This window comes from Tripterygium wilfordii, chromosome 7 (assembly GCF_013401445.1).
Source record: "Tripterygium wilfordii isolate XIE 37 chromosome 7, ASM1340144v1, whole genome shotgun sequence".
Lineage (NCBI taxonomy): Eukaryota > Viridiplantae > Streptophyta > Magnoliopsida > Celastrales > Celastraceae > Tripterygium > Tripterygium wilfordii.
The window spans coordinates 5380042-5392240 of record NC_052238.1 but is presented as its reverse complement, the minus strand read 5'-3'; the positions used below and the strand labels follow the sequence as shown (position 1 = coordinate 5392240).

At 38.7% G+C, this 12199-nt stretch overlaps 2 protein-coding genes across 2 annotated transcripts; both read left to right on the top strand.

Moving 5' to 3' along the window:
* The first annotated feature begins 2501 nt into the window (after nucleotides 1-2501).
* LOC120001997 (aspartyl protease family protein 2) lies at nucleotides 2502-4136 on the top strand. The gene has a single exon (XM_038850528.1). The coding sequence runs from the start codon at nucleotides 2675-2677 to the stop codon at nucleotides 4022-4024; it is 1350 nt and encodes a 449-aa protein (XP_038706456.1). The 5' UTR covers nucleotides 2502-2674; the 3' UTR covers nucleotides 4025-4136.
* A 4885-nt stretch (nucleotides 4137-9021) lies between these two features.
* LOC120001999 (transcription factor bHLH30-like) lies at nucleotides 9022-10898 on the top strand. Its single transcript, XM_038850530.1, has 2 exons — nucleotides 9022-9714; nucleotides 10198-10898. The coding sequence occupies exons 1-2, from the start codon at nucleotides 9205-9207 to the stop codon at nucleotides 10642-10644; spliced, it is 957 nt and encodes a 318-aa protein (XP_038706458.1). The 5' UTR covers nucleotides 9022-9204; the 3' UTR covers nucleotides 10645-10898.
* The last annotated feature ends 1301 nt before the right edge of the window (nucleotides 10899-12199 follow it).

The following is a 12199-nucleotide window of genomic DNA, read 5'->3' as shown; positions in this document are numbered from 1 at the left end:
ATATAGAGAGAGAGAGAGAGAGATGAAAATGAAGGCATACAAATTCGAGGAGAACAAATATGAAAAAACCCTAGTGGTACTAGTACAGTTTGAGGACTATTTTTTTTCCCAACTTTGCGGTGACACAGATCACGTGGTGCAGTGCAGGGGGGTGGTTAATGGCTTGATGGTTGATAGCAACTCTCCCATAGTGTCCCATGCCCTTGGCATTGTGTGTGTCTAAGATGCTATGAGAGAGCCAGAAATTGGCCAACTCTAGCTATAAGAGAGACCTATATGTTTCGGAAGAAAGGACAATGATCAATTGTATATATATTCATTGAGAAACTTTGACTGGACGACTGAACTGTAGCTTTCACATCTCAGACTAAAGTTGATCACAAATCCTACGAGCTAGCTAGCTCTCTGTGCTTTTGCTTTCTTAAGCCTCTTCTTAGTTTCTTACCATAACAAGTTACCACACTAAGCACTAGTCTACTCCATTATTAAGTGCCTGGTCTGCACCTGCAATAGTTTAATGCACAGACGTCTACCATAGATAGTTCCTCTATAAACTAAAACATCAATTTTAGTTTTAGAAAATTAAAAAAATATTTGTAAAACGTATCTAACACCAATTCAATATCAATAAAATCGGTTGGATTGACACTATTCAACTTGATATTTTACGTTGAATCGTACCAATGAATGGTTTGTTATCTGATTGAACCAGTGCATTGATTCAAAGTACACGAAAAGAACGGGTTTGGAGGAAAAATCTATGTTCAATGCATTTGGTCGGACCAGGCTAGGCCCAATGGTTTGGATCGAGCTTCCTGCCCTAGACCGGCCGTATATAAATAATATTAAAAATATGCTTATAAATTATACATTCTCTTAGTTAGGGTTGGATCATAATTAAGGAGGACCACATGAATTAAATCAAGAAATTGAGAAGTCAGGAGATACATAGCAATGTCATTTTTTTCTAGCTAAAGAGCAATCCAAAACGGCTCTCATTAGTGTGTATCATCCTAGTGATAAGAGTTTGAATCACCCTTGTCTTGTTTAAAAAAAAAAACCCCGGCTCTTATTGATCGCGGGTTACATCCAGCGCAAAAGTGAAACAATTATTGAATTTGGTCTTCCTCTAGCCCGGCCCGTGCAGACAAGGGTTGCTACTTTCCAGGGCTGATGTTTACCTATATTGCTTTGCCACACTCTTTGGAAAAATAAAGTTGAATAGAAGATGAGTTTTTAGAATATTGTTCCAAGCTCAATCATATTTATCTAGATGTGTTTTTTTGCCAAATAGCCTTTCAAAGCCAAAAACATGATGCCACCTTATATTTATTCACTTGCACAGTTAATGGTTATTGCAGTGACTCTGTAAATAAACACACTTCCTTTAGCGATGAACTAAAATTTAATCTCTCCTAGACAGAAATCATCAAATAAAGCAAAGGAGAGGTAAGTTTTGTTTACATTTTGCTTGTCCCTAGTGTACGGGTGTTGTTTAACTTACCCGTTCATGGACAAAGCTCAAGTTTTTAAAAAATCATTCAAAGATTCTGGCACACCATGTCACATGTTGATTTGGTGCACCGAAATCAATAGGACAATGATAATTCACAAACAGTTGGTGACATTGCATGAGTAGTTGAGAATTAAGATATGTAGTTTGTAAATTTCAAAAAAGTATCAACCGCATGTTAATAATTGATGATGGCAATTCACTAACAATTGGTGACATTATATGAGTAGTTGAGAATAAAGATATGTAATTTACAATTCAAATTTCAAAACATTAAAGTATCAACTGCATGTTAATTGACACAGTCCTATTGATTTTGGTACAATACATCGTATGTGATGTGGTGTAGCAGAACCACTTAAAATATAACATTTTGTCCCTCAACTATACCCCTAGTTTCACTTTCGTCCTCAAACTTTTTTGCTCTTAACTTCGTCCTTCAACTGTTGAATGGTATCTATTTCGTCCTTCAAGTGAGAGAGTAGTCAGAAAAATCCAACATAACATCTATTTGACATATCAAAGTAATCCTAGTTGACAAACATGATCGATATTATCCATAAACTATTATTGTCTAGCACTTTTAGTGCTTAAACTATACAAAAAAATAGTTTGGGGATTTTGAAAAGTTAGGTATTTTGGGGATTTCGTGAGTTGACAGGTGTAAAATTTAAACCAAGTGGAATAATAGGTGTAAAAATTACCCCAATTGAGATGTCATGTATGATTTTTTTTATGTCGGAATCATTTGAGGGACTAACAGGGGTATCTTTGAATAATCGAGGGATGATTTTAAGAGCAAAAAAAGTTTAAGACAAAAATAAAATCAATGGTATAATTGAGGGATCAAATGTATATTTTTGTCCTAAATAATTACACAAGTTTTTAGACAAAACAAACGCACTTAATTATCGCGGACGTGGCGATGCCTTATTGGACGTTGCTATTTAGCATCTTTGGATGCGAAACTCAGCAAAAAGTATATATAATTATTGTATTCCCACAAATGCACAACCAACAAAACCCAACAGTGGCTCCTGTTAGATACGAATCGTATAGGGTCCATTAAATACGAACCCCCGAAGGATATACGCCATTAACGGGCCAGATAGCCGCCTCTATCTTCACGCCTCGTTGTTTCCTTTCTCTCTGACTATTGCAATGGCGTCCCTCTCTCTGTCTGCTCTCCCTTTCATTCTCTTCATTTTCACATTTACAGATCTCGGTCACTGTATTACCCAAAACACCAGCATAACCGAGTACCTTAAACTGCCTTTGCTCCACAAAACCCCTCCACCCTCCGCTCTCCACGCGCTCTCTCTCGACAATCACCGCCTCTCTCTCCTCCACTCTCACCGAGCCCTCAAGTCCCCCATTGTCTCCGGCGCCCCTTCTGGCGCTGGCCAGTACTTCGTCTCTCTCCGGCTAGGCTCCCCACCACAAACATTGCTCCTCGTTGTAGACACCGGCAGTGACCTCATCTGGGTCCAGTGCTCCGCCTGCAGGAACTGTTCCAATCGGGTACCCGGATCCGCATTCCTGGCTCGTCATTCGTCTACATTCTCCCCGACTCACTGTTTCGACTCGGCGTGCCAACTCGTTTCCCATCCCGAACACACTTCCTGCAACCACACGCGCCTCCACAGTCCCTGCCGCTATGAGTACTTATACGCTGATGGATCCTTAACAAGTGGATTCTTTTCCAGAGAAACAGCGACATTGAACACCAGCTCGAAACGAGAAGCCAGACACAAGGATCTCGCATTCGGTTGCGGGTTTCGAGTCTCAGGTCCGAGTGTTACCGGGTCGAGATTTAATGGTGCTCATGGGGTGTTGGGTCTGGGTAGAGGACCCATTTCTTTTCCTTCTCAGTTGGGTCGCCGTTTCGGTCACAAATTCTCTTACTGTCTCATGGACTACACTCTGTCTCCGCCTCCAACGAGTTATCTCATGATCGGCGATGCACAAAACGAGGTCATTTCGAATATGAACTTCACGCCTCTACTTAAAAACCCTCTCTCTCCCACATTTTACTACATTGGGATCAGGAGTGTCTTCGTCAATAATGTAAAATTACGGATCGATTCATCTGTTTGGTCCCTCGACGAGTCAGGTAATGGCGGCACGGTTATCGATTCTGGCACTACATTAACTTTTCTGGCAGCTCCGGCTTATCGTCTAATTTTAAAAGCATTTGATCGGCGAGTTAAGCTGCCTCGAGTAGCTGTGCCGGCTCCGGGTTTCGATCTCTGTATCAATGTCTCCAGCGAGTCGAAACCCAGGCTGCCCCGGATGAGTTTCAAACTATTGGGCGATTCGGTATTTTCACCACCACCGAGGAATTACTTCATTGACACTAGCGACGGAGTGAAATGCCTGGCGATTCAACCCGTTGACTCGGTGACAGGATTCTCTGTGATAGGGAATGTGATGCAGCAGGGATATTTGTTTGAGTTTGACATGAAGAGCTCGCGGCTCGGCTTTACACGTCGTGGCTGCGCCCATCCCTGACCCAAATGCCTCAGATTCGGAGCAACCCGTTTTTAAATTTGATTTTCTTAAGATTTAATTGTTGCTAATGTAATTAATTATTTTCTGGGGATTTATATAAAAAGAAAACCAACGAAAAGTTTTTGTTTTGTTTTGTTTTGTTTGTGGGTTTGTCTTGCTGTCTTCGTATACAGTTAATTTGGTCATTACGTGAATAAATGTGAGAAAAATTACTATAAACAGAATTTTCAGTACAGATGCGTTGTACATGGCCAAACAATCAAACATTAACCTTTCCCTTAAAATTTCCTGTTTTGTTGGATCGTAGCACATTAGCACTAGCAGTGGCAGTGTATTATTACTTTATTAGGGCGCTTGTGGGCCGGGCCATATGTCAGGGTTCTGACAATAATTTGTGACTTTCTTCGGCTTTATACAGATCATAAGGCGCCATCTACGTTTCACCTAGGTATGGACCATGTAGATACCATCACTGCACCAAGGCAATTCTCCTATTGAGCCCATCATTTTTTCGTTGGAAGATGATATGCCATTAAACTAGTCCAACTGGTCCTTCAGATCCCCTGATTTTATTCTTAACAATAACAGTCGATCGATCTGTGCTTTGTTACAATTGACGCAGGCGGAAACAACGAAGAAGATGAAACCAATGTTTAATCAATAATAGAACACTGGAATCCATCATATTTGAGAGAAAATTCTCTAGGAGTTTTTTCATTTTATTTCTCAAAATCAAAGTTAATGAACACTAGGGTTGAAAGATGAAAAATGTAAATACGTAAAATTACTTCAATACTCCTGAACACATAAAACGGTCCATTTAAGACCCCCTAAACGATGGAATTTTACAAAAAAAAAAAGATGCAACTAGAGGCATAACGCCTAGTCATGATCATCACGTCGATCTGAGTCATCCGGTAGAATTTTGTGCAATTCTGACAACGTGACGTAAATATAACAAAATCAGCCATATAACAATACCACCCACTGGATTCATTCGTCATATCCCTCAAATGTGTGCCTCTATGAAGCACTCGGTCTAATCACTCTCGGTTATGTTTGAGTCCAGTATTCCCCCTCCATTCATGTTGTTCTCATTTCTAATCCCATTTGATTAATGAAATTCCTTTCTTTCAAAAACAGATTATCGTAAAATTTATTGTGGGGGGTTAATAATTAATTTCATTTTGGAGACATTATTACATTGGGCAAGCCCATGGCTGTAAAACTCGAGTTCTCGGGGGCTGTTGTAGTAATAACTACAGCATCCCCTGCTGTAGCTCTTTTTGGATTTCAAAATATTTTTATTTTTATTTTAAAAAATTATATATGTGTAGTATTTGGAGTAACGATTCCAACGACATATTTTTTGTTCTAAACAAAAATCAAATTTAACGTGAAAAATGCATAACAATTCTGAACCGTTGAATATAAATTCAAAACATTCGATGTTTCGATCGCTATGAATTTGATTTTTGTTTCGAACAAAAAACATGCCGTTGGAATCGTTAGACCGAATACTACACATACATAATTTTTTAAAAATAAATAAAAAATATTTTAAAGCCCAAAAGGGCTACGGCAATAACTACAGCAGCCCCCGGGAACCCTGTAAAACTCAGCAGGTATATGATATATATTCCTATGGTTGTCTTCAATTTAATGTGATATCTGGGATGCTGCGAATAAATTCATCATCCAATTGGTATGACACTTTTTCTCCTTGCAACTTGCAACTTTTGGACAATAATAATCATAGACACGCATGGCTCACAATCACAGGCACGGCATTTAAAGGGGGAATGGGGGCTACTGCTACAAGAAAAAACTCTAAAGTAATGACATTTAATTACCAGCTGTCAAGATGAGTGCAATTCCCTCTCGGACTTCACTAAATTCTCTCACGTGTTACTCCAACGCATATGGACCCTCCCCTTCCCTAGATCCTCCCCATCAAGCACGTCTCCGCAATTGTCAAGAAGGAGTTTTAATTTGCATGAAATACAGCCTTGGGGATGGGGATGGGGATGGGGATGGGTTGGGCCTTAATTGACGTCTCTTGCTTGGCCTTGGTACCACAAAAATGATGGATTGTGGGCACCTAGTGTATTGACAGTATTATGAATATAAATAGTGTATTTCTTCTTTAAAAACACAATTAAATTCATCAAAAGAAATGTTAGTCCGTATCAAATATCAACCGTCGGATGAAATTTATATTTATCAGTTTTTTTAAAAAAAATTCTTTTGTAATTTTTAATATAAATATAAAATTTAACAGTTAAAATCACTTATATTTTATATTTGTCATTTTGTCCAAAATTTTAAGAAAAACAATGCTGCACCGGTTGGTAGTCCGGTGCTTACATACCCAAAGGTGGCCTTGGAGTTGGAAGGATGTAGAGTGGGCTAAGATTAATAATTGGGCTGGACTGTACAACTGCTGTCATGGACATCTAACCTGCTGGGCTTTTCTTTTTTCTTTTGTTTTTTTTTTGGAACAGATGGATGTCACTTTCGGCTCTGGAAATGATGATGATGGGAGCATTTTTTGGACTTGTGATTGAAAGAGACGCATGGAGAGGTGGATAATAATGTCTTAACTTTTGGGGGATACACTTTCTTTATAAAATTTTGGTTGGCTTTTTTGTTTTTGACTCGGACTCTTGCTCAACCTCCTCGCTCCTGGTAACTACTTAACCCGACAACAAAGTGGATTTACAGCAAATTATGATTCACTTACCATACCAGTAATTGCCCCCCACAAAGATAGGTGGAACTACAAATTGCGACTTTATGTCTCAAGATTAAAAATCTCACATCAGTATGACATAACTCAGTCAAGTGATTTATAAATAAATCTCAATTCCTCTCACATTGAAGACGCATTTTATGAGTCTTCAAAAAGACGACGGCTCATAAAGAAAAAAATTCGTGCGGGCTCATGGCATAAAACGGACAATATATTGTATGTATTTGGGTTAGAAATTTCAACATTACTTGTCGTAAAACTCCATCTTCTCTTGCTCAGGTTGTAGCAAATTAAATAGCCGCGATCATCCAATGGATCGGTTGTATTTCCATCAATGTATTTGATGTTTTAACTCAATTTGTCTATTTTTATCCAGATTATTAATTTGGTCAGTCATAGAGTAAGACTAAAATGAATGTCTGGAACCAAGTGTGTACAGTGTACTTATATATATATAGCCCTAACCTAAGAAGTAAGAACTAATGGGCCCTATGATAAGACACGTCATGCCAGAGTGGGATTGATGTCATCATTAACTACATACCAAGGCCCTTTCTTGAGGGCATGCAAATGTTGTTAGTGGTGCTGCAGCTATCATCAGAGATTTGAATAAGGTATTGAATTTGTAGTGTAAACTACACACACACACACCCACCCACCACCATATGTGTATATATATATATAAACAAAAGTGTACTCAAGATGAAAGGTACAAAGAATGGGGACCAAAGCAGCCATGCGTGACCACATTTACGGTCCAAAAAACACACATCAAATTAAACCATTCCTTAAGGCTTCTTTATTTGTTCAACCAAATAGACAAACTGCAAAACTAGTAAGAGTGGTGCCTTGTGAGCAATCTGAAGAGGTAAACATGATTCAATATTCTCAGTCAACTCGATCGTTAGTTACTTGCAGTGAGCCAGAGCCAGTGATTATGATATTTTGGATTTTATATAAATTTGAAAAATTGAGTCTAGGTAACTTCCTCTCTCAGTTTGGTCTAAACAATTATGGTGTTGTAAAGCGACGACACGAAAAGGTAAGTTGGTCAAATGATTTATGTTCGACTTTTTTCTAGCAAAACCTACTTACTTATTAACCATGTGTATTTACCAAGACCATGCATGCTGGTCGAATGCACTGAGCCTTGTTATTTTTTCACCACACACACACACACACATATATATATACTCATTTTTACCAAAGCACATGATGGTTAAAAAGAGTATTGGCAGCCTAAACGTGGTAGTACTTGATAAAAGAAAACAGTACTGATTAATTAGAAGCCCAAGGTCTTCTGAAACATCTATTATAACCATTGCTTCTTGGTCAGTTGGTCTTAAACTAACCATGCAACAACCCGGTAATGATATGTTATTATGTAATATGTATATGTGCGTGTGTTGTCCAGCTTTCTAACCTGAAGAGAAACCAAGGTTTAACCAAACAAGGCATGTACTCGCATGCTGTTGGAGAAAAAGAGGGGCCCGCTCTTCCACTACATGAGTTAAGTAGTGTATATACATGCTCCAAAATTCTCCTATACCTACCAAAACTTAAAAAAAGGGTCCAACAAGTTGCAAATGAGCCATGAATGTAACTGAAACTGAAACCAAGAAACTAAAAACTGGTGGCCAGAGACAGGGGGAGAGAGAGAAAGAGATGGAGTGTGTTTCAAGACACAATGATTACGTATATGGTCTTGGGGAGGCAGAAAGGCTGGCGTGGAAATAGCCCAAGAGCAAGGAAGAACGTGGGGTCTTGACCGAGCTTGTAAACAAAAAAAAGTCCTGTAAATTTATAATAACAAAACAGACAAAGAAAAAATAAATTTTTTAAAAAGAAAAGACAGAGAAAAAGGTTCAGCTAAGGCTTTTATCATGATGATGCTATCAGTCTTTTTGCATTCTATAATAAAAAATAATGACGCTCTTTATTTATATTAACATTTTAAGTTATTTTATGAGATTAAAATCAAGATGAATATTAATCGAAATATCATTTTAAAGAATTGTACAGTAGTAATATCCCTACAAAAATTTGCCCATGCATATCAAATTAAAGTCGTATTGTTTTAATATTAACCCACGTCAATATCATTTCCTTGGGTCCATAAATATCTCAAACCATTAGAAATGAATTGTGGAACACCTAGATCCCTCACACAACCCCTTCAGATAGTTAGTTTTACAAAAATAGCGATAAAAGAATGCCGTAAGGAGAAAGTAAAGTAGGAGCAACAGTACTCTCCCCTCACTACACACGCACGCAAGACTGTCTATATATTTAGAGTGGTACTGAACCGAATAGAGCAAAAAGATATCAAACAAAAAGGAAAGCTTAGTTTCAATCAATAAGGGATAAAAAGAGATAAGAGCACTCGAATGCCCATGTCAAAGAGAGCCCTGCCTTGAAGCCATCAGCTATGAAAGAGGAAGATCAAGGAGAATCTTCTCAGAATATCCAGAACCTTCAAGCCTACTATGGAGGTGGAGGAGGAGGATTGAATGGCATTGTTCCAGAAGTTTCTCCATTCCAGCTTCCATGGTCTCTACCTCCAGTCAACTCCTTCAACCCGGCCCACTACCAAGACCCGTTTCTACTCCATCATCCCCAACCTCCTCCGTCTTATTCTACTTTCTTCAATAGAGGACCTCCCGCGCTACAGTTTGCTTATGATCATGACACGTCAGCTGCTGATCATCACCATCATCTTCGGATCATATCAGACGCGCTTGGACCGGTGGCTGCCGCTGGTGGCTGCTCGGCTCCTTTCGGACTCCAAGCCGAGCTTAACAAATTGACCGCTCAAGAAATCATGGACGCCAAGGCTCTCGCGGCTTCCAAGAGCCACAGCGAAGCTGAGCGGAGAAGAAGGGAAAGAATCAACAACCATCTCGCTAGGTTACGCAGCTTGCTCCCCAGCACCACCAAAGTAAGTATAATAATAATAATAATTTAATTTCTATTGTTTTTGTACAAAATTTACATACAAAAAAATCAAAGATATCTATGTTATAATAGCTAGCTTTTAATTTAATAGTGTAGTTGTGACATTCTCTTTCGGTGTGGGAAGTTTGGTACCTGTTTCCGATAACAAAGGAGATTGAGGCGCTGACTTCTCTGCGTTTGCTACGATAAAGAGGAACCAAAATAAGTAAAAAAAGCTTCCATTGGAAATGTTTTGCCGGCTTTGTACGGATAACTCAATCGTCAAACTATGCCTTGTGATTTGAAAAGACACAAACCCTACTAATTAATTCCATCAACTGTTATCTCAGTTATCCCAAGTTGTACACACAGGACTCAGATTCTTATCATTTTCACTAATTTAATATCCCTCTTATCGTCTGTTGTCACATCCTCTACAACTTCTGTTTGACACTTATAGTACTATTTACCTTTTAATGTAATACAGACGGACAAGGCGTCATTGCTGGCTGAAGTGATACAGCATGTGAAGGAGCTGAAGAAGCATACTACGTTGATCGAGGAAACCAGTCCGGTGCCAACAGAAATGGATGAGTTAACGGTGGATGCAGCGGATGAGGATGGTAGGTTTGTGATAAAAGCGTCGTTGTGTTGTGAAGACAGGACTGATTTGTTGCCGGACATTATCAGGACATTGAAAGCATTACGGTTGAGGACATTGAAAGCAGATATTACAACGCTTGGTGGGCGTGTTAAGAATGTTCTTTTTATTACTGGAGATGAAGATTCTGAAAGTGAACAACAACAGGCGCAGTATTCAATAAGTTCAATACAAGAAGCGTTGAAGGCTGTGATGGAGAAGAATAGTACTGGTGATGATCAGTCTTCTTCAGGGAATGTTAAGAGACAAAGAACCAATATTAATATCCTTTGAACACAACTTCAACCTTGTTTTGGCTTTCATTTGTGTGGATTGGTTTTCTTTCTTTTTCTTCTTCACATTCTACCTCTCTTGTTTTTTGTTTTTTTGGGGGTGTGCTGACATGTGTGTATTTTTAGCAGTGAAGAAAACAGGTGATGATGGTGTGTTTTGTACTTGCATGACTAGTAGTATTCCATGACGACATAGGAAATGAATAGAGAGAGATATATCGATCTATAGAACATCAAGTGAGGTAGCGTTTTTGAGTTTGTCGTGTGTTTTTGTTTTGTTTTGAATGGTAGACTATGCCTGGATGGAGAGGGAGTCAGATCTGTCCCCGCCCCGTCCCGCCGCCATCCCTAGATATGAGCATTAACATACGTACTAGAAAACAAAACACTCTGACGACTATAGTAGTGTATGTTTGTGTCCAAACGAAATCAGCCGCAGAGAGGAACATAGTCCAAGTTTTCTATGTTAAGTCTTGATATAAGGTTTCTCATCCCACGAAAAAGATTCTTTACTCTTTCTGACCATATGTGGTGGTAGAATTTTGTATATGAATCTTCATCATTATAAGATATTGTTGCTTTTCTATTTTACTGTTCCATCACCATGGATCGCTACATTGTTCATTCCATATGGCTACAATGTTGTTTCAGGCTTCCCACCTCTATATCTTGTTTGCTGCCTATAAATGAGGGACCCAAAAGAACAAAGATGGGGAAACCCTAATGAGGCAAGTACGGATATGAGTGAAAGAAACATGGTTTGATTTGGAGAATGTAGATAAACTATTGGATTTTTATTTTGATGTACATGTTATCATCGGTTTGATTGAGGTTGCCAATTCAAGTTTATTATGCAATATGTTTTGCCAATATATAACCAGTACTTTGTACTATAGCCTAGTTGGTTATTTCTTCAGAGTTAGGATATATGATGCTCGAGATTTGGTGTTTGAACCAACCAGCCAACCGACCAGGATATTTCCTTGTGGAATCCTTGTTCCATGGGCATGTCCCATTTAATTTGTATTGACCCATTCTCAACAGTAGCCAACTTAATGTAGACTATTCCGACGACATGAGATTTACACCCATTCAATTATTCAAAGGACATAGTGGACTAGGTGGTTGCTTGCCGATATTATCCTTTTGAAATGGCAAAACTATATTTGTTTTGTTTGAAAGGTCTGCATGCACTAATTAGTGGCCTGTGTATGACACATTACAAGTTTCATGGCAATATTATTGTGATGGGAAGATGGTTGTATAATTGCTTCGAATGAAACATAGGAGACTTTTGTTGTCCCTTCTATATCCAACAAAATGGTAGTAACAAACGCTCCACGGGTATTATGATGTTGGTGGTGAAAGGCTCTGGACAATGATTTGTGTAATATTGGTGGTGTGGAGAGGTATAACAAGCTAGCCTGGACATTATTATGAAGGTCACATTTATATGTAATTGCATGCTTGGAGCATTACTTCTTTTTTATTTTATGAGGAAAGAAGATGAGAATATGTTTGAAGCCTTTTGTGGGCCGATCGAAATGCTTGTCTGG

Bases quoted from the DNA above. Each gene is read 5' to 3' on its own strand.
- LOC120001997 (XM_038850528.1), top strand. From the start codon at position 2,675: ATGGCGTCCCTCTCTCTGTCTGCTCTCCCTTTCATTCTCTTCATTTTC.
- LOC120001999 (XM_038850530.1), top strand. From the start codon at position 9,205: ATGAAAGAGGAAGATCAAGGAGAATCTTCTCAGAATATCCAGAACCTT. The intron at 9,715-10,197 runs GTAAGTATAATA...AATGTAATACAG, and splicing joins TGCTCCCCAGCACCACCAAA to ACGGACAAGGCGTCATTGCT.